We start from the raw sequence: 20,595 nt of genomic DNA on the forward strand, positions 1-20,595 counted from the left end.
CCGGGCTTTCAAGACCTCTTCGAGAGGGCGCCCTGAGCCTACGTAGACGGTGCTAGCTCTTTATCCTAGAGTTATATTGTCACACTGTGTAAACCAGGGAATATCAGCCTCTTTTCTTCCTTCTTTTCTTATCGGTCGACTCTGTACCCCCAAGTTCCGGTCCATTAAAGGACCGCAACACTGTCCTGGTCATTGGATTATAAAGAATAATTATCTGAAATTCTCCCAATTCTTTTGTACTTATACACATACATTTCAATACTAAGATCATGCAAGTCTCGTGGAAACTCTTATGCTCTCATGTAAAGAACAGGGCTTGGAGGAGAAGCTGAAGATTTCCTTCTGTGGCCTCCAAACTATCACTCACACAGCTAGTGACTGCTCCCTGATGCAGTAGATTCAGCTGAAAGCCTGAGATATGGAGAAGGTGATGTGTAACCCTTTTCCATATCTTCTGATAAGACAGAAGTTTTATCAGAAGTGATTTTGTGCTACTCTGCTATTTACCATACACAGAAAAAATATAAACAGTTAACCTAAATCTCATTTTCCATGCAAAAGATTGCTAAAAATTAGTGAACATTCAGCAGAAGTTACCAACAGTGAATAGATCTTTGAGGAGGAGGAGGTAAAGAATTCAGTTGACAGAATGCCCTAGCAAGCCAGGGGTTTCCCACAATACATAAATATCAGCCTTTTTCCTTAGCACTTTTGTTTACAATATTGATATGAATAGCTTTCCTGAATTGAACATTTACATATTTAAGCTAGAAATTAAAGCTCAAGTAGTTTGTTATGTAGATTTAATTCAATGGAAGCATTAACAAGTCATAATTGAAAATTATTCTCCCTTTATATACCTTCCATTTATCCACATCCAACCACCCTTCAAGGCCAGTTTCTTTATTAAGTCTTTCCCAATAACTTCAGCTACTATCCATCTTTCTCTCGTGCTAAAATCCTACTGTCTGTACCACCCATCAGGTACTTAGTCATGTGTAACCTTATAATATTATTTAAATTTTCACAACTTGTCCGCCCAAATGATAGGTTATAAATTTCTCGGGTTTTTCACTTTGCATTTACCAAAGAAGTTTGCACAGCCCATACAAATAGTAGGTCTTCAAAATATTTGTCAACGATTTCTTATTTTAAAAATGAAAATATCACTAATCTTGATCCTAAAACCTGTTGGGATTTATTTAAATAAACTACCGTATGATAAACTTGGAAAGGGGTATACTTTTTATCATGGTTCCTGTTGAAGACACCATTCTCAGCCTTGCTGCTTTGAACCGAGAGGTGTGCGTTCAACATACTCAAGCAGGGTCTGAAAGACCAGAGCCAAATGGTCTGCCAGGGCCTTCAGCCTGGTGTACAGCAGCTTACCTGATGGGTGCTGAGTAGCACAAGGCAGAATGATGGCTTTGCCTCTCTCTTCAGTGACTCTAGACAGCTTCTGGACAAGATTCCCGATGCCCTAGGCTGGTGGGCAGGGCACATGGAAGACAGGGGATCATCCCCCACTTGCTGAAGGTGAAATACACTTCTGCTGAGTCCAGAATGAAGAGAATGGTGCTGCTGAACAGCAGCTTGCTGCCGCTTCTCAGAGAGGGAAACAGACACTCGAAATAAAATGTCTTGCTTCTTTTTGGAAGGGGAGGAGAAGGTATTTTAATGGTCAGTCAGTCTTAGTTAGTTTTACTTGCAGTTGGAGAGAAATACACCTCCTGACAGAAGTCCAGAGCTGAAGGGGAAGAAATGAAACCCTTGCAGTTTCCTCTGCTGGCTGAGCCCCTGCTGTCCAGCAGGCTGTTCACCCTGGCTTGGCCATGGGGTGGCTCCTGTAGGCCAATCAGTCCCCTCCTCTCCTGCTTTCACCTTCTCCCCGGATTCCTATACAGGCCATCTGGAGCAAGGGAATAAGTTTCAATCTCCCTTGTCAGAATTCTGTTTTGAAATCTGTTTACTCCTCCCCTCACCCCCAATCCTGGTCACAGGCCCAAAATGAATTTAACTTAGGAGATAATACTCATCGAGGAGAGATAATGTATCTTTTGTTTCTTTAGGTAAATTTATTCCTAAGTATTTTATTCTTTTCATTGCAATGGTGAATGGGACCATTCTTAATTTCCTTAATTTCTCTTTCTGTTTTTGCCTTGTTAGTGTATAGGAATGCAAGGGATTTCTGTGTATTAATTTTATATCCTGCAACTTTACTATACTCACTGATTAGCTCTAGTAGTTTTCTGGTGCTGTCTTTAGGGTTTTCTATGTAGAGGATCATGTCATCTGCAAACAGTGAGAATTTTACTTCTTCTTTTTCAATCTGGATTCCTTTTATTTCTTCTTCTTCTCTGATTGCTGTGGTGAGGACTTCCAAAACTATTTTGAATAGTAGTGGTGAGAGTGGGCACCCTTGTCTTGTTCCTTATTTTAGAGGAAATGCTTTCAATTTTTCTCAATTGAGCATAATGTTTGCTGTGGGTTTGTCATATATGGCTTTTATTATGTTGAGGTATGTTCCTTCTATGCCTGCTTTCTGGAGATTTTTTTTTAAATCATAAATGGGTGTTGAATTTTGTCAAAGACTTTCTTTGCACCTACTGATATAATCATATGGTTTTTATCTTTCAATCTGTTAATATGGTGTATCACATTGATTTGTGAATATTGAAGAATCCTTGCACCCCTGGAATGAAGCTCACTAATAAAGCAACTGACAAAGAATTAATCTCAAAAATATACAAGCAGCTCATGTAGCTCAGTACCAGGAAAATAAACAACCCAATCAAAAAGTGGGCCAAAGAACTAAACAGACATTTCTCCAAAGAAGATATACAGATGGCTAACAAACACATGAAAAGATGCTCAACATCACTCATTATCAGAGAAATGCAAATCAAAACCACAGTGAGGTACCATCTCACACCAGTCAGAATGGCTGCCATCAAAAAGTCTATAAACAATAAATGCTGGAGAAAGTGTGGAGAAAAGGGAACCCTCTTACACTCTTGGTGGGAATGCAAACTGAAATAAATGAAAGCCACTATGGAGAATAGTGTGGAGATTCCTTTAAAAACTGAAATTAAAACTGCCATATGATGCAGCAATCCCACTGCTGGGCATACACACCAAGGAAACCAGAACTGAAAGAGACACACATATCCCAATGTTCATTGCAGCACTGTTTACAATAGCTAGGACATGGAAGCAACCTAGATGTCCAACAGCAGATGAATGGATAAGGGAGTTGTGGTAGATATACACACGGAATATTATTCAGCTATAAAAAAGAATGCATTTGAGTCAGTTCTAATGAGGTGGATGAAACTGGAGCCTATTTTACAGAGTGAAGTAAGTCAGAAAGAGAAGCACCAATACAGTATATTAATGCATGTATATGGAATTTAGAAAGATGGTAATGATGATCCTATATTCAAGACAGCAAAAGAGACACAGATGTAAAGAACAGACTTTTGGACTCTGTGGGAAAAGGCGAGGGTGGGATGATAAGACAGAAAAGTGCTGAAGCATGTATATTACCATATGTGAAATGGAGGACCAGTGCAAGTTCTATGCATGAAGCAGGGCACTCAAAGCCAGTGCTCTGGGACAACCCAGAGGATGCGGTGGGGAGAGAGGTGGGAGCGGGGTTCAGGATAGGCAGACACATGTGCACCTGTGGCTGATTCATGTCGAGGTATGGCAAAAACCACCACGATACTGTAAAATAATTGTCCCCCAATTAAGATAAATTAATTTAAAAAATCCACAAGAATCTGCATATGATTTAAATAAGCAGGGTGACAATATACAGCCTTGACATACTCCTTTTCCAATTTTGAACAAGTCTGTTGTTCCATGTCTGGTTCTAACTGTTGCTTCTTGACCTGCATACAGGTTTCTCAGGAGGCAAGTAAGGTGGTTTAGTATTCCCACCTCTTTAAGAATTTTCCACAGTTTGTTGTGATCCACACAGTCAAAGGCTTCAGGGTAGTCAATGAAGCAGAAGTAGATGTTTTTCTAGAATTCCCTTGCTTTTTCTACAATCCAGTGGATGTTGACAATTTGATCTCTGGTTCCTCTACCTTTTCTAAATATAGCTTGTACATCTAGAATTTCTCAGTTCACATGCTGTTGAACCCTAGATTGAAGGATTTTAAGCATTACCTTGCTAGCATTTGAAACGAGCATATTTGTATGGTAGTTTGAAATTTCTTTGGCATTGCCTTTCTTTGGGATTGGAATGAAAATGCCTTTTCCAGTCTGGTGGTCACTGATGAGTTTTCTAAATCTGCTGGTATATTGAGTGCAGAACTTAATCAGCATCCTCTCTTAGGATTTGAAATAGCTCAGCTCGAATTCCATCACCTCCATTGGCTTTGTTCATACCAATGCTTCCTAAAGGCCCATTTGACTTCACAATCCAGGATGTCTAGCCTAGGTTAGTGACCACGTGGTTATCCAGGTCATTAAGGCCTTTTTTTGTATAGTCCTTTTGTGTATTCTTGCCACCTCTTTTTATTCTTTTCTGCTTCTGTTAAGTCCTTGCCGTTCTGTCCTTTATTGTGCTCATTTTTGCATGAAATGTTCCCTTGGTATCTCTAATTTTCTTGCAGAGATCTCTAGTCTTTCCCATTCTATTGCTTTCCTTTATTTCTCTGCATTGTTCACTTAAGAAGACTTTCTTATTTCTTCTTGCTATTCTTTGGAGCTCTGCATTCAGTTGGGTATATCTTTCCTTTTCTCCTTTGCCTTCTGACTCTCTTCTTTTCTCAGCTATTTGTAAGGCCTCCTCAGACAACCACTTTACCTTCTTGCCTTTCTTTTTCTTTGGGATAGTTTTGGTCACTGCCTCCTGTACAATGTTACAAACCTCAATCCATAGTTCTTCAGGCAATCTTTCTACCAGATCTAATCCTTTGAATCTATAAATGAGTGTTGCTACCTAACAGACATGTTGTTGAGTCAACACACTGGGAAAAAAATTCTGTTCTACAGGGCTTTCACTCTTGAAAGGAACACAGAGGACCTGACTCTCAGTTCCGATGCCGTGAGGTGCTAGGAGAAGAGTCCTGAGGCAGTGACATATTCTCAAGACTGTTGATGTAATGTTGCAAACGCAGAAGCTTGTCATATCTGGCAGGTGCAAGAGAAAGAGGTGAAATTGCAGTGCTACCCTCAACACTTAACTTTGACAGTTGACTGTTCTACAATAATAAAAAGAAAACCCTGATGGCAACCAATCTCCTAAGGAAGCCAGATCCAAATGAACAGTGAGGATCTGGCTTACCTTCCCAAGACACCTAGGCTCCTGGAGGTGTAGAATCTTCCGTCTTTAGGGACTGCTACCTGTAAGTGCCTATAGCATATCAGAGATAAGCTCAGATGAGGTAAGGAGAGAAAAGCACTTTAATCACTTAGATGATAAAACTGTAATTGTTTTGCAGCACTGTTTGGAAACTGTGACACAACACTTCGTTGGCTTTTAGACACATTAAAATTGCTTATAATTAAAAAAAAATGTACATTAATGTATCATTTTGTTCCGCCTGACTCTCCTTAAGGATCTGCTAGGCCCAGAACAAGATGTTACAAGTTGATAGAAAAAGTGAAAAAAGCTGGGGTAGCAGCTGGAGCCAGAGCTCAAGGGAACTGGCTGTACAAAGTGCAAGGCAGAGCTAGGTAAGGGTGGGGACTGTGTGGCTTTGAAGGTGGAGACAGCTACCCTGGAGGGAATGTGTTACTCATAAACCTCTTAGAGAGTTTTGCCTGGATGGCAGTGGCAAAGCAATTAAACAGCTGTGGACAGACAGACATGACCTAATTTATTGGCCTTTCCTGTTGTCTTTGGTGGAGCCGGTGCTCCAGCCTAACCTGCGACTAAGAGTGTTGGTGGGGTGCAAGGTTGGGGGTTGCTGAGAACAGGGGAGAAACTGATGTCCTTGAGGAAGAAGGGGCACTGTACCCAAGCAGGACCCCATGGGGCCTTCTTTAGCTCCTCTCTCAAGTACCTAGATAGTATTTGACACACACTTCCTAAGTTGTTTTGCAGATATAAAAAAAAACTTCCCCCTCTCCGACAAACAGATGTTAACTACTCAACAACCATCAGCATATAGCCCCAGGTCTCCTGGAGCCTAAGGACTGATAATGCTAAGCACTGTGACACCACCCTGCTACCTCACCATCAGCCAGAGAACTGTGCACTAGCTGATCACCGATCCCTGAGACCCTGCTCCCTCACCTGGCTTTTAAAAGTGCCTGGCCTAAGCCCTTTGGGGAGTTGGGGGTTTTTAGGGCATGAGCCACCAGTCTCCTTGCCTGGTCTTGCAATAAACCTTTCTCTGTTCCAAACACCAAAGTCTGCTTGGCCTCACTGTGCATTGGGCGCACAAACCTGCATTAACAGCCCAAGCAAGCAGGCCCAGTGCGGGGATGGCCAGACCCTCCTGACCTACTCCCTCACGGAGAAGCCCATCGTCAGCAGTCCCCTTGCCAAGCCCCAGCGATTCTTCTGCTCTGAGGAGTGAAGGACCCAATACCAGCTACTGAGGTGACAACTTTCAGCAGACAAGAGTTCTCACTTGGCCTTCAGTGATCCTGAAGGGGGCTGCAAAGTGTAGGCTCAAGCGCAAATGCAGCGATTTAGCAACTCAAATGTGGATGATCCAAAAGTTATGAGAATCTACCTTATGGCATCGGGAAGAAAGGAAGAAGACCACATATAAAATACATGACAGAAATTTTTAAACAGACTGCAAAAAGTTCTGCAGTTTAAAAACTGAAAAATGAAAAGAAAAACCTCTGTTGCTATCTGGGCTCTGACACCACTTAAATCAAAATGCTGCCTGTTTAGAGGACTTAATGGGGACCCCTAGGATGTTCCTCAGTCCACTCAGGAGCCTTTGGGGGTTCTGTCTGCTGCACTCCTAGGCCCCATGGTCACTCCTGCCTATCTCACAGTCCCATCTCTGGGAGGCTCATTGAGGGGCTGAAGAGCAGCAAGCCATCGGCAGCAGAAGAGGGGGGTCTTGTCAAGATAAGACAGGGATCAAGACAATCCCCATGGAAAAGAAATGCAAAAAAGCAAAATGGCTGTCTGAGGAGGCCTTACAGATAGCTAGGAAGAGAAGAGAAGCGAAAAGCAAAGGAGAAAAGGAAAGATATTCCCATCTGAATGCAGAGTTCCAAAGAATAGCAAGGCGAGATAAGAAAGCCTTCCTCAGTGAACAATGCAAAGAAATAGAGGAAAACAACAGATTGGGAAAGACTAGAGATCTCTTCAAGAAAATTAGAGATACCAAAGCAACATTTCGTGCAAAGATAGGCTTGATAAAGGACAGAAATGGTATGGACCTAACAGAAGCAGAAGATATTAAGAAGAGGTGGCAAGAATACACAGAAGAACTATACAAAAAAGATCTTCACAACCCAGATAATCACGATGGTGTGATCACTCACCTAGAGCCAGACATCCTGGAATGTGAAGTCAAGTGGGCCTTAGAAAGCATCACTATGAACAAAGCTAGTGGAAGTGATGGAATTCCCAGTTGAGCTATTTCAAATCCTCAAAGATGATGTTGTGAAAGTGCTGCACTCGATACGCCAGCAAATTTGGAAAACTCAGCAGTGGTCACATGACTGGAAAAGGTCAGTTTTTGTTCCAATCCCAAAGAAAGGCAATGCCAAAGAATGTTCAAACTACCGCACAATTGCACTCATCTCACATGCTAGTAAAGTAATGCTCAAAATTCTCCAAGCCAGGCTTCAGCAATACGTGAACCGTGAACTTCCAGATGTTCAAGCTGGTTTTAGAAAAGGCAGAGGAACCAGAGATCAAATTGCCAATATCCACTGGTTCATCAAAAAAGCAAGAGAGTTCCAGAAAAACATCTATTTCTGCTTTATTGACTATGCCAAAGCCTTTGACTGTGTGGATCACAATAAACTGTGGAAAATTCTGAAAGAGATGGGAATACCAGGCCAGCTGACCTGTCTCTTGAGAAACCTGTATGCAGGTCAGGAAGCAACAGTTAGAACTGGACATGGAACAACAGACTGGTTCCAAATAGGAAAAGGAGTATGTCAAGGCTGTATATTGTCACTCTGCTTATTTAACTTATATGCAGAGTACATCATGAGAAATGCTGGGCTGGAAGAAACACAAGCTGGAATCAAGATTGGTGGTAGAAATATCAATAACCTCAGATATGCGGATGACACCACCCTTATGGCAGAAAGTGAAGAAGAACTAAAGAGCCTCTTGATGAAAGTGAAAGAGGAGAGTGAAAAAGTTGGCTTAAAGCTCAACGTTCAGAAAACTAAGATCATGGCATCCGGTCCCATCACTTCATGGGAAATAGATGGGGAAACAGTGTCAGACTTTATTTTTTTCGGCTCTAAAATCACTGCTGATGGTGATTGCAGCTATGAAATTAAAAGATGCTTACTCCTTGGAAGGAAGGTTATGGCCAACTTAGATAGCATATTTAAAAGCAGAGACATTATTTTGCCAACAAAAGTCCATCTAGTCAAGGCTATGGTTTTTCCAGTGGTCATGTATGGATGTGAAAGTTGGATGGTGAAGAAAGCTGAGCACCACAGAATTGATGCTTTTGAACTGTGGTGTTGGAGAAGACTCTTGAGAGTCCCTTGGACTGCAAGGAGATCCAATCAATCCATCCTAAAGGAGATCAATCCTGGGTGTTCATTGGAAGGACTGATGTTGAAGCTGAAACTCCAATACTTTGGCCACCTCATGCGAAGAGTTGACTCATTGGTAAAGACCCTAATGCTGGGTAGGATTAGGGGCAGGAGGAGAAGGGGACAACAGAGGACGAGATGGTTGGATGGCATCACTGACTCGATGGACATGGATTTGGGTAGACTCCGGGAGTTGGTGATGGACAGAGAGGCCTGGTGTGCTGCAATTCATGGGGTCGCAAAGAGTAGGACACGACTGAGCGACTGAACTGAACTGAATTGTCAAGAAGCTGTCACATGGACAGCACCTGGGTCTCACCTAGACTGTGAGTTTATTTGTTGCGGCTGTAGAGGTGGGGGTGATGGAGATCACAGGGGTCCCACACTGGCCCCCACACACCATCGCAATCTAGGATCACAATCCGCACATTCTCTCAATGGCTATTGAACTCCCTCAAAGCTAAGGCATTACCTTCCCTTTGAGTCCACACATCTCCACTGTTCAGTGTCTGGGTCAGTTCACCTGTAAAGCCACAGGATACATTGCACAGCTGCCACAGGGCACAGAGTCTTGTGTTCCAGTCTCACATCTACCCCTGGTGTTACTATGGTCTTGAGATATTTTAAGAAAAGAGAAAAATAAGGATAATAATATCTCACTTGGGAAATAAGGAAATAATATCTGCTCTTTCTACTTAGTGCCGTGTTCAACTCTTCGCGACCCCATGAACTGTAGCCCACCAGGCTCCTCTGTCCATGGGACTCTCCAGACAAGTATACTGGAGTGGGTTGCCATTTCCTTCTCCATCTTTCTACTTTAAAGGATATTTGAGAGGATGCAGTGAGTATGGGAAGCTTTAAAGTACTGTATACATTTAAAAGGTTACCGATTACATATTCCTGAATAATCACAGAATCAGCAAAGAAAGAGATCTATTCCTTCCTCTTTCGTTTGACCAACTTGTAGTGAAACCAGGATGCTTTACCTGTTCAGAAACTCTTCGGACTTCCGTGTTGTCCTTCTTCAACTATGTCCTATTTTCTCATATTGAACATAACCACTCAACGGCCAATGTGAAGTATGACCAGGGCTCGGTTCAGGGAAGGGAGTTCACAGCCAGGAGCTAATCAGCTCCTGAATATTACAGCATTTGTGTTTGTGTAACCACACAGTGGGCAGTAAAAGAAAACAAAAAAAGCAGAAAGTGAAAAAGAAATTCTTCCAACTGTCAGACTCAACACCTCCAGGGGCAGAAGGTCCTTTTGATCCTGCCCAGTAATTTTTATGTGGGAAAGTACTAGAAATGAGGCTTTTTACATTTGTGTCAGGCATAGCCCTCCAAGACTCCAGGCTTTCCCTTCCTAAACCGTGGGGTTTCCTGAGAAATCAACAGTCCCTCAACTTATGTAAAGGAGTGGCCTGTAGGGAAGAGGTGACAGGTGAAGTCACAACCTAATGTCCAGGCAACCAAGATGGGATCTCTTATGCATATTAGAGTTATTTGGGAGCTCTGGAAAACATCTATGCCTCCCTGATCACAGACCAATTTGGCTGGAATGTCAGGGTGGGACATGGTATTAGGCGTTTGGAGAGTTCCTCAGGTGGCTGTCATTTCAGACAGGGTTGAGAAGCTCTGTGTTGGCAGAGCCTACAGTTCAAGACTTGTCATCACAGAAGCCAAGCAGACACATCAAATGTACCTTAGTGCCCAGGTGGGCATACAAAGAGGAGATACAGAGTGGGTGCCGAGAACCCAGGTGCAACCCCCTCCAGACAGGTGAATCTTAGTACCTACCAAATCAACATTTTATCACCTTGCGCTGAACTGGAATGGTCTACAGCTCCCATTTAGGAAATCCAGCATTAAGTTTTCCCGAGGAGGTGCCACAGGTTGGATTCCTGATCCTAGGGCAGCCCATTCACAGTCTGGCTAGAGGTACATCAGGTGACCTGACATAATGGCCATGAACATCAGAATCCGGACCACAGAATGTGCAGTCAGCCAGCTGAAAAATGCAGCAGCATGAAGGGAGGAAACCAAAGGCATCCTAGAAGAAGGACAGGCTAGGCTGTGACAGGCGAGCAGAGTATGGTCCCGCGAGTTGCCTTGGTTTCCCAAATCGTTCAAATTCCAGATTGAGCCCACATGTAACCTTTGGGCAAAGCCCTCTCTATCTCAGGTGCCCTGAATGACTCTACCTTTCCATCCAAAGACCCTGACTAACCTGAGTGTGTCGGAGGCTGATCATGGCACCCAGAAGGATGGGGAGAAGCAACAGCACAGAGAAGCAAGAGAAGAATAGGACAACTCCCCAAAGATGCTGAAGCAAGAGGCAGAAACTGTAAAAGGGCGGACGGGGCATGAACAGTGAGTGCAGGATAATCAGAAAGAAAAGTCAAGAGAATTTTCTGGCAGGGAAACAGAGCCTTGGCAATATAAGGCTGGCAAATGAGAAAAAGCAGAATTTACAGGATGATAGAAGAGGGCAACAGGGATGGAAGAGAAAAGGGGAGGACGAGAAACTTCTTTCCCTGCTCTGCGCTGCTGGAAGATGACCCCCTATAAGCTGCATTTCTCAGGCTCAACTAGAAGTTAGAGGCTTCCAGCTGGCTTCAGCCAGGCACTGGCAGGAGACGGGAGGTCCAGAAGGGAAAAGTCAGGGTATTTCTCCTCCTCCCTCTGCCTTATGAGGAACTTCCGGTAGGGACTGTCTTTCCCAGGTTTCCAAATCCCCAGACAGGTCTGCCAAGGTCCCAGTTTCTCTTGGAGGATCCTAATGTGTAGGGCTTGGCTAACATCACCTGCTTCTAAAAAAGCAAGAAGAAAAAAAATTTAAACCTAATTGTTCTTCAGTCGCTCAGTCCTGTCCAACCACATGAACTTCAGCATGCCAGGCTTCCCTGTCTTTCATTATCTGCCAAAGTTTGCTCAAACTCATGTCCACTGAGTGGATGATGCCATCCAAGCATCTCACCCTCTGTCGTCCCCTTCTCTTCCTGCCTTCAATCTTGTCCAACATCAGGGTCTTTTCCAGTGAGTCAGTTCTTCCCATCAGGTGGCCAAAGTACTGGAGCTTCAGTTTTAGCACCAGACCTTCCAATGAATATTCAGGGTTGATTTCCTCTAGGATTGACTAGTTACATTTTATTATATAAAAAATTTAAAAAATCCTTTTCTTAGATAAGTGGAAGTTAACTGCAATGAAATCTGTGACATATATTTGTTATGTTGCTGCTGCTGCTGCTAAGTCGCTTCAGTCGTGTTTGACTCTGTGCGACCTCATAGACGGCAGCCCACCAGGCTCCTCTGTCCCTGGGATTCTCCAAGCAAGAATACTGGAGTGGATTGCCATTTCCTTCTCCATATTTGTCATAAATAGGACAAAAGTCAATTTCCTTCATGTATAGAGAAATATATAAAGCAATAAGAAAAAACCCCATTAAGACTCTGTGTCATATAGTGGTGTTTGCTTTCTAGAATCCATTCCCCTAGTTTCCCCCCTTTTTGATTTTGTTGTGGGCATCAAAATGTGTAGTCCCAGAGGATGGATCACAAATGATTTAAGTCTAACATTAAATTCGACTCCTTGATTTTCAATTCCCTTGCAGCAACGGGTGGCTTTATGACCTGGTTTTGGTCAATGAGAGTTAAGGGGAGATGTGCTGGGATAGCATTAAGTAAAGCTTTCACTTTCATAATCAAATGGACAGATGCAGTTGGCTCCACCCATATCCCCTCTCTCCCTATCTTGAACAGGGATGTGATGTTTGGAGCAGTTGTAGCCATCTTTCATTGCAAAGGGATCAACCTGACATCCTAAGCCACAAAACCAGCTAGCAGTCACCTACTTCCAGGTACCTTATTTCCAAAAAATTTATTCCCAATGGATTAAAGCCATGATTAGATTTGTTATTTGTGACAAGAAGCATTCTGAATATAAATTCTGAAACACAAATAGGCAAAAGTATAAATAGATATTTCATAAATTATGAAATGCAGATGGTGATTGCAGCCATGAAATTAAAAGACGCTTCTCCTTGGAAGGAAAGTTATGACCAATCTAGACAGCATATTAAAAAGCAGAGACATTACTTTGTCAACAAAGGTCCGTCTAGCCAAGGCTATGGTTTTTCCAGTAGTCACGTATGGATGTGAGAGCTGGACTATAAAGAAAGCTGAGAGCCGAAGAATTGATGCTTTTGAACTGTGGTGTTGGAGAAGACTCTTGAGAGTCCCTTGGACTGCAAGGAGATCCAGTCAATCCATCCTAAAGGAGATCAATCCTGGGTGTTCATTGGAAGGACTGATGCTGAAGCTGAAACTCCAATACTTTGGCCACCTCATGTGAAGAGCTGACTCATTGAAAAAGACCCTAATGCTGGGTAGGATAGGGGGAAGGAGGAGAAGGGGACGACAGAGGATGAGATGGTTGGATGGCATCACTGACTCGATGGACATGGGTTTGGGTAAACTCCGGGAGTTAGTGATGGACAGGGAGGCCTGGCGTGCTGCAGTTCATGGAGTCACAAAGAATCGGACACGACTGACCGACTGAACTGAACTGAGACTGTAGCCCACCAGGCTCCTCTGCCCATGGGATTTTCCAGGCAAGAATACTGGAGTTGGTTACCATTTCCTTCACCAGGGGATCTTCCTGACCCAGAAATTGGAACCACGTCTTCTGCATTGGCAGGCAGATTCTTTACTGCTGTGCCACAAGGAAAGCCCTTGTTTACCAGGCTCCTGTCATTATCTGCCAATACCACTCTCTCAAGAAGACTTCCCACATGGCTGCATTTCATCCTTCTTAATTGTAAGAATGAAATGCAGCCAATCATATTTTTTCATCTCTTTTAAGTGTCTCAACTTTTTTTCCACTCTCAGTTGTAAAGACCCACATCTAACTTTTGATCTACTTAGTATATTTTCAGTTTGGCTATATTTAAAAAAAACTCAAAAAGTAAAAATTATGAAAGGTGAATAATTCCTAAGATCACTAAAACAAACTCACTTGTACGATAAGCTGTAAACTCACCTTATTTGGTTATTCTGAGCATTAACTCTTTTAATTATTTTCACAGATTAGGTGTGGAACTATAATATTATAGTAGTTCCACATGTATTGCCCAGAGAGACCAATCTAAGGAACAATTAGATAGGAGAATTTGTCTAAGAGAAAGCTTTCCCCTCGGTTTAAAGGAATTAACTAAACTGTATATTATTGAAAAGTACAGACACCTCAGAGATCCATGATGTTTGACCCCATTCTTTGTTACATTATCAGAACACTCCTACCTATAGGGCATCCCTATGACCTCCAGGCCGTTCTCACGGTCCCTTCCTCAGCCATGCAGGGTTCCATGAGAGCAAGCTACATGTACACGAACTCTTCATCTTACAGGATTTACTACCAACCAAAAACTTTCATAGATTGAAGCCATTTGCAGCAGAATTTCTTTGCTGTATCCTCAAGGTCAGCACAGGGTCTGGCAATAACAGATGCCCCATAAATAGGTATCCAATGTTTCTTGAGTCTATCCGTGCCAGAGGCAGATTTCACCTGCTGAGAGAGGAGAAAGCAGGCAGAAAGGCTAAGAGAGACAGGAGACCTGTATATCTGGCTTTTAATTTTTGCAGGACGCTGCAGTTGCCACCAGCTATCGATTACTTCACCACTTTGATATACACAGACCTTCTCAAGACTGAGCCACAGCTCAGGTACACTGCTGCTGCTGCTGCTAAGTCGCTTCAGTCGTGTCCGACTCTGTGCGACCCCATAGACGGCAGCCCATCAGGCTCCGCCGTCCCTGGGATTCTCCAGGCAAGAATACTGGAGTGGATTGCCATTTCCTTCTCCAGTGCATGAAAGGGAAAAGTGAAAGTGAAGTCGCTCAGTCGTGTCCGACTCTTAGCGACCCCATGGACTGTAGCCTACCAGGCTCCTCCATCCATGGGATTTTCCAGGCAAGAGTACTGGAGTGGGGTACACTAGTGTAAATCAATTGAAACAGCTAAGCATGGGAAAACCCTCCTGGGCTGCAATCTTGCCACTGAGCAAAGATAGTCTAAATCTAGACATGCCATTTTTTAACTTAATTACATCAGGTGCTATGACATCTTATACTTTATAAGTTTTCTGCAATAGAAAAAAAAAAGCCACACACATTTTGATTTATTGTTGTCTCTTCAGTGAGCTGACTACTTGTTATAATCTCTTAGTACTTTCAGCCACATTTGTGAGATGGGGGTGGTGACGGTGATAGGTAGATATGTTTTCCAAAGATTTGTAAAATGTAAGATGCTTTTCACATTTTATTCTATTTATCAGATTTATGTATATATATATGTATGTATATATATATATGTACACACACAGATATATATTTCCTCCAAGGTGTGAGAACAGTAAGGGGAAATTTTTTACTTGCCGATCGTGATTTAAACTCTCAGCCGTTTTTCTTCACTGCAGCTAGAACCACAGACTGTACCAGGCCTAAAAAGTCATACCCAAGTTAATACTTCCAGGAAAAAAACCTTTCCACAATCCAAAACGAAGTATAACTGACGGACTGGAATTTAAGTGATAATTTTCACTTCTGTTACTGGATCTCCGAGAATTTCTGTAGCTCAGATCCCAGACTCACAGGATTGAAGAGGACACACGTAAGAGTGATTAGAGTCCATGACAGTGTTCAGGAGGGAGAAATCCCATCCTGCAGAGGGTATTGGGCAATGAGAAGAAGGTGAAACAGAGACTGAGAAACGGGAAGAAAAGCAAAGGACTGCAGAAACCTCTGACTCCAGCCAGTGCAGACCATTAATTCCTTCATCAAGTGTTTACAAGGGGCTATACGAACACGACTGAGCGACTTCACTTTCACTTTTCCCTTTCATGCACTGGAGAAGGAAATGGCAACCCACTCCAGTATTCTCGCCTGGAGAATCCCAGGGACGGGGGAACCTGGTGGGCTGCCATCTATGGGGTTGCACAGAGTCGGACACGACTGAAGTGACTTAGCAGGATACAGACAGGAACCCTGTAACTAGGGCCTCCCTCTCTTTTAAGCCATGAAATCCTACACCCTTCCCCTCATCTGCCTTCCCAGAGCCAGGTGGCATGTGCCCAGAATTCCTGCATCCTTACCCCCAGGTCTGCCTTCCCGTCTTGGCAGTGTTGGGTTTGAGGGCAGCAGAGCCCAGCACCCAGCTGTCAGGGCAAGCCCACACCTTTCAGCAAACATTTACTGTATGTTCCCCATAGGCCAGGAGCTACGGCAGGCCTTAGAGAGTCACAGAAAGGAGATGAACAGATTTTTACTTATTTCCTTCTAGTTGCTATGCACGTGCCCAGATGCCCAGAAGAAACTGAAATAATAACATAAGCAGTATTTTGTGTTCCGCTTTTTCACAGAACAATGCCTCATACATATTTTTCCACCACTGCATCCATGAAAAGCTTGAGGTGCATACAAAACAACCAAGGTAGTCAGAAATATGGAACTAAAATATCACACTGGATGGGACATAATGATGTCTTCATAACTGTCCTTTATAATGACTGCACTCTTACTTAGATTTGAAATTTCCCACTCTTTTGCTTATAGGTAAAACTGCAATATCTGAGAGTATATGTGTTGTTTTTCCTCTAACATAACATAGCATATGCTATGTTTTGTTTTTAAGTTGTTTCTAGCTTTGTGAAATGGAATTAAAGTGTGTACGTAAGGTTATTGAGGTTATTGAGAGGATTAATTAAATATATATAACATGTTTAATACAGTGCCTAGTATATGGTAAGAGACCAATAAATGTTAGCTATTATTATTATTATCACAATAATAACTATTATTACCTAAAAAGGCAGCACTTAATAAATGTTAGTGTGGTCATCTTCTCCACCTCAATCTCCTACTAATGAGAAACATCCAAGAATTGGATGACTAGGTCAACAGCAAGTCATGTCTTCATGCTGCTAAGTCACTTCAGTCGTGTCCAACTCTGTGCGACCCCATAGACGGCAGCCCACCAGGCTCCTCCATCTCTGGGATTCTCCAGGCAAGAATACTGGAGTGGGTTGCCATTTCCTTCTCCAGTGCATGAACAGGAAAAGTGAAAGTGAAGTCACTCAGTCGTCTGACTCTTAGCGACCCCATGGACTGTAGCCTACCAGGCTCCTCCATCCATGGGATTTTCCAGGCAAGAGTACTGGAGTGGAGTGCCATTGCCTTCTCCGCATGTCTTCATAGGTATTGGCATATTGTTCACCAAAAAGATAGTATTCAACTTAGAACTAACAATATGCAGAATGTATCCATTTCACTTCACCAAATCTTTTCTGTTATTTTTAAAGGTGCAACATGGTATCATGAGATTACTTCAATTTTCTTTTTTTTTAAATTACTGTTAGGGTGAACATTTTCCCATATGTTTTGTTTACTGTTTGGATATACTCCAAACAGTAGTATAAATGACTTATTTCTGTGTTTTGCCTATTTAACAATTTGAATCTTGGTGTTTTCTTAAAAATTTGAATAAACTCTTCCTATATTTGAAACATTATAATATTTAATGCAAATACTTTCCCAGTAAGGTGGAGTCAGAGAGTTCTCGTACCAATGAAGGAAGATCAGGGGAAGCTCACTTCTGTAAGTGGGGCTATAATCTGTACGGTGAACTCAGATAGTTCTATGCCATTAACATCCACCTCTGGATACCTCTGGCCTTGCATGATACTGTAGCCCTATATTTCTAACTGTAGGATACTTCTTAGTTGTCTTGTAGACAGCTCAAGGCTATCATAGATAGGCCTCAACCAGCAAACATTCCAAGCTTCCGCATTTAACCCCTTCTCTTTTTGTCCTGGTCAAGAGATCTGGAGACTGTTTCTCAGTATAGTTAAAAAGGCCTCTGAGCATCTCTCGGGACTGTTGTACTTTCTCTCAAATGATACCCTTGATTTATATGTCACATGTCTTGACTTTTGATTAGGAAAATATGATGATAAAAAAATGAGCAGAAGAGTCAAGATGACATGTCATTGCAGGCCTTTTCTGCAAGCCAGTATCTGCTACTAAAACTGAGGCATGCGAGCTCATTAGCAGAGCAATCCCATGGAGACCGCTATCCAGTGACAGGTATTTGACAATGGGACTCAGGAGTCAACCAGGGGAAAATAAAATACTAGCAATAATTGCCTCAAGCATTGGGCTCAAGTGTCTGCTTTCCTTAAATTATTTTTCTATTTTAATGGTGTCATTTAATTATTTATTATTATTATTTTTCAAAGTTTGTTTAGTAGTTAACAGTATTGATTTTGTCTTTGCATTATGGCTTTTTCTGCTGATGCTCCAGTTAGGATATGAGTTCCATGAAATGTGTTTTAGGCTTCCTTCTAAGGTCTAGGCTAAGGGCCTTTGCCACTCAAGTGGCAACTCTGCTTCCCCCTAAAGTCAGCTGCCACAGGCACCATGAGCTGCTATAGAGAAAATGCAACAAGGCAAGTCAGGTCAAATACAAAAAGTCAAAATTTCCTTGAATTTTAAAATAAATGACATTACTGTTTCTAAAAACTATACTTCATGAACAGTTAGCAGGATGTTGATAACACCTTAAATGGAAGCTACCCTCCACATTATTTCCTAATTCTCCCCTCACTTTCCCCCCAAGTAAACTGGGTCCACTTAAGAAGTCCAATCCTCTCCAGAAACAAGAAACACTTCCAAGAACACACACTGAAAGCAACCACAGTTTTCTTAGTCCTTTTGGAGTATGTGTTGAAAGCAAACTGCCTGCAGTCCTAAAGCTCTCCTTTCCAAGGTTGGGTGTGCCTGTGAACGTTGCATGGGCCCACATGTGGGTACAAGCACCTGGGTGTGTGTGTGTGTGTGTGTATGTGTGTGTGTGGATATACTGGGCTCAGGAGGGCACACTTCTGCAGTTTGAGGAAATGATAGAGCCTGTTTTTCTAATGGCAGATTATGATGGTATGAAATACCCATCCTCAAACTTCAAGTATTCTTTCTCCCCACAGGAGTCATTTCTGGGGACTGGGGGTGGGCTTCGCCTTATCTGGTGAAGACAGGGCTTCGGCCCAGTGTATTCTAATTGCTCCTAAAAAAACCAGCAAGGGTTTCCCTATGTGAAGAGTATCTTTGTTGGAGTATTGGTGGGTGGGTAAGTGTGATGCTTGGAAGAAAGTGGCAACACAGAACTTAGATCACCAACAAGTTGTTCACAAACAAAACGGCTTTCTAAATTCTAATCAATGCCACACTTTCCGGTCCGAGAGTGATACATCGAATTTTCTTCCACAGTCCACTGGAGAAGGCCTTGGGTGGGTTTAATCCAGGACAGATGAGAAAGTCTTTAATTCATTCCAGGACTTATCCCACATTTCCCCAGCAGAAAAAAATTGGATACTTTACATCTCCAGCAATTATCTCCGGATTTCATTCCCTGGTAACTAATCCCTCACCTATAATACCGCACAGTAAGGCCAAGGGTGAACGTCTGCAGCAACTCATCTTCCCCAAGCATCACACACGAGGGGATCAAACCATTCTAGCCACCCGAAGCGTCCCCAGTCCCAGCTAGGTTCACTCGACACCATTTGGCTAGTTCCTTGAACTCCAGCCCTTGAGGCGGGAATCACTTGGCTTTCAGTGAGGTGCCAGCTCCCCTGGGCCTCGCTGACTGCCCCCGTGGGTGGAGAGGGAGGTTTCCCAAAAAGTGTGTGCGGCGAGAGTGGACGACCCGGAGGGCTCTGCAAGCACGTGGGCCGCGCCGGCCAAGACCGCGCTCCCGGCCGCATCTCACGGGCCCGCCCGGCCCCCGCCGCGCGGCGGCTTGGGGGACACCCGAGCGACCCGCCACCCGGCTCGGACGGACCCCAAGCAGCGACTGCCGCCCTCGTGTCGCGGTCGAGGGGCGGGGCAGCCGCGCGGGACCCACGCGGAGAGAAACGCGCCAAGGGCAGGCGCGCGCCCCGCGCGGCGGGAGCGGAGCTCGCGGACCAGCCTTCCCGGGAGGCGGCGTCTGGAAAGAGCACCCGCCAGGCCTCCCGGGTTCTTCAGATTTCCCCCTGCCAGGCCCCGCGCCCCGGGCGGAGGCTGCGCGTCCCCGAGCCTCAGACAGGTGCCCCGCGAAAGCTCCGCGCCCGCCGCGCTCGGTGGACGCCGCGGACGCCCCCTCGACTGTGCACCAGACCCGGGGGAACAAAGAGTTAGCTCGGTACCTGATCCTCTCCTTCTCTGTTCTCTGGAGCTCCTCATTTCTTTCCAGCACCTGAAGGATCTTCCTGGCTTCTTCATCGTTTAGGAAACTGCAATCAAACCCCTGAGGAACTTTCGTCATTTTCTCGACTGTGTGTGCATTACCCTTAAGCTCCTTGGCGCCTCCTGTTACGATGACATTTCTCAAGCTACAGAAGACCAGTTTCAGGTACTTGATTCCAGAGCCAATGAAGCCCGTCCCTTTGAAAATCTAAAACCACAAACCTAGGGAGCAGCCCACACCTACAGGACTAATTTTGATGACACCTTAATGACATATTTCTCTCAGCGTATCCAACCGAGATGCAAAATGAACCGCTGAGGGAGAGAGAGAACCAATCCCATCCATCCCGAAGGGGCGGTCCGTTCCGCGCTCCTCCCTTTCCCTCCTCCACCCCCTATCCGACTTGTTTAACTAACAAGCCTACACAGAATTTAGCCCCGAAGTGGGGCGGAGGCTTGAGTGTTGGCTCCAGCGTGTTTATTTTGGCTGTTTTTGTTTGCCCACAAAACTTGATTAGTAGGCATGAAAAAGAGAGTTTCACGACTAATTCTCGTTTCTAATCAAGAGCCCACAGGAAATCGAATTGCGCTTAGGAGCTTTCTATCGGGCA

General features: G+C 43.7%; 1 protein-coding gene across 3 annotated transcripts in view; it reads right to left on the bottom strand.

The window, feature by feature from the left end:
• Positions 1-20,277, bottom strand: part of EXPH5 (exophilin 5) — an 86,773-nt gene extending 66,496 nt beyond the window's left edge. For 2 of the 3 annotated variants that reach the window (XM_081545362.1, XM_081545360.1), the window contains exon 1: positions 19,945-20,277. In XM_081545362.1, the coding sequence (XP_081401488.1) occupies positions 19,945-20,063 (119 nt within the window). In that variant the 5' untranslated portion in view covers positions 20,064-20,277. The remainder of the gene's footprint in view (positions 1-19,944) is intronic. The other variant, XM_081545363.1, reaches the window with a different exon arrangement.
• Between the last annotated feature and the right edge of the window lie 318 nt (positions 20,278-20,595).

This window comes from Giraffa tippelskirchi, chromosome 11 (genome assembly GCF_054371585.1).
Source record: "Giraffa tippelskirchi isolate mGirTip1 chromosome 11, T2T-mGirTip1v1.2.pri, whole genome shotgun sequence".
Lineage (NCBI taxonomy): Eukaryota > Metazoa > Chordata > Mammalia > Artiodactyla > Giraffidae > Giraffa > Giraffa tippelskirchi.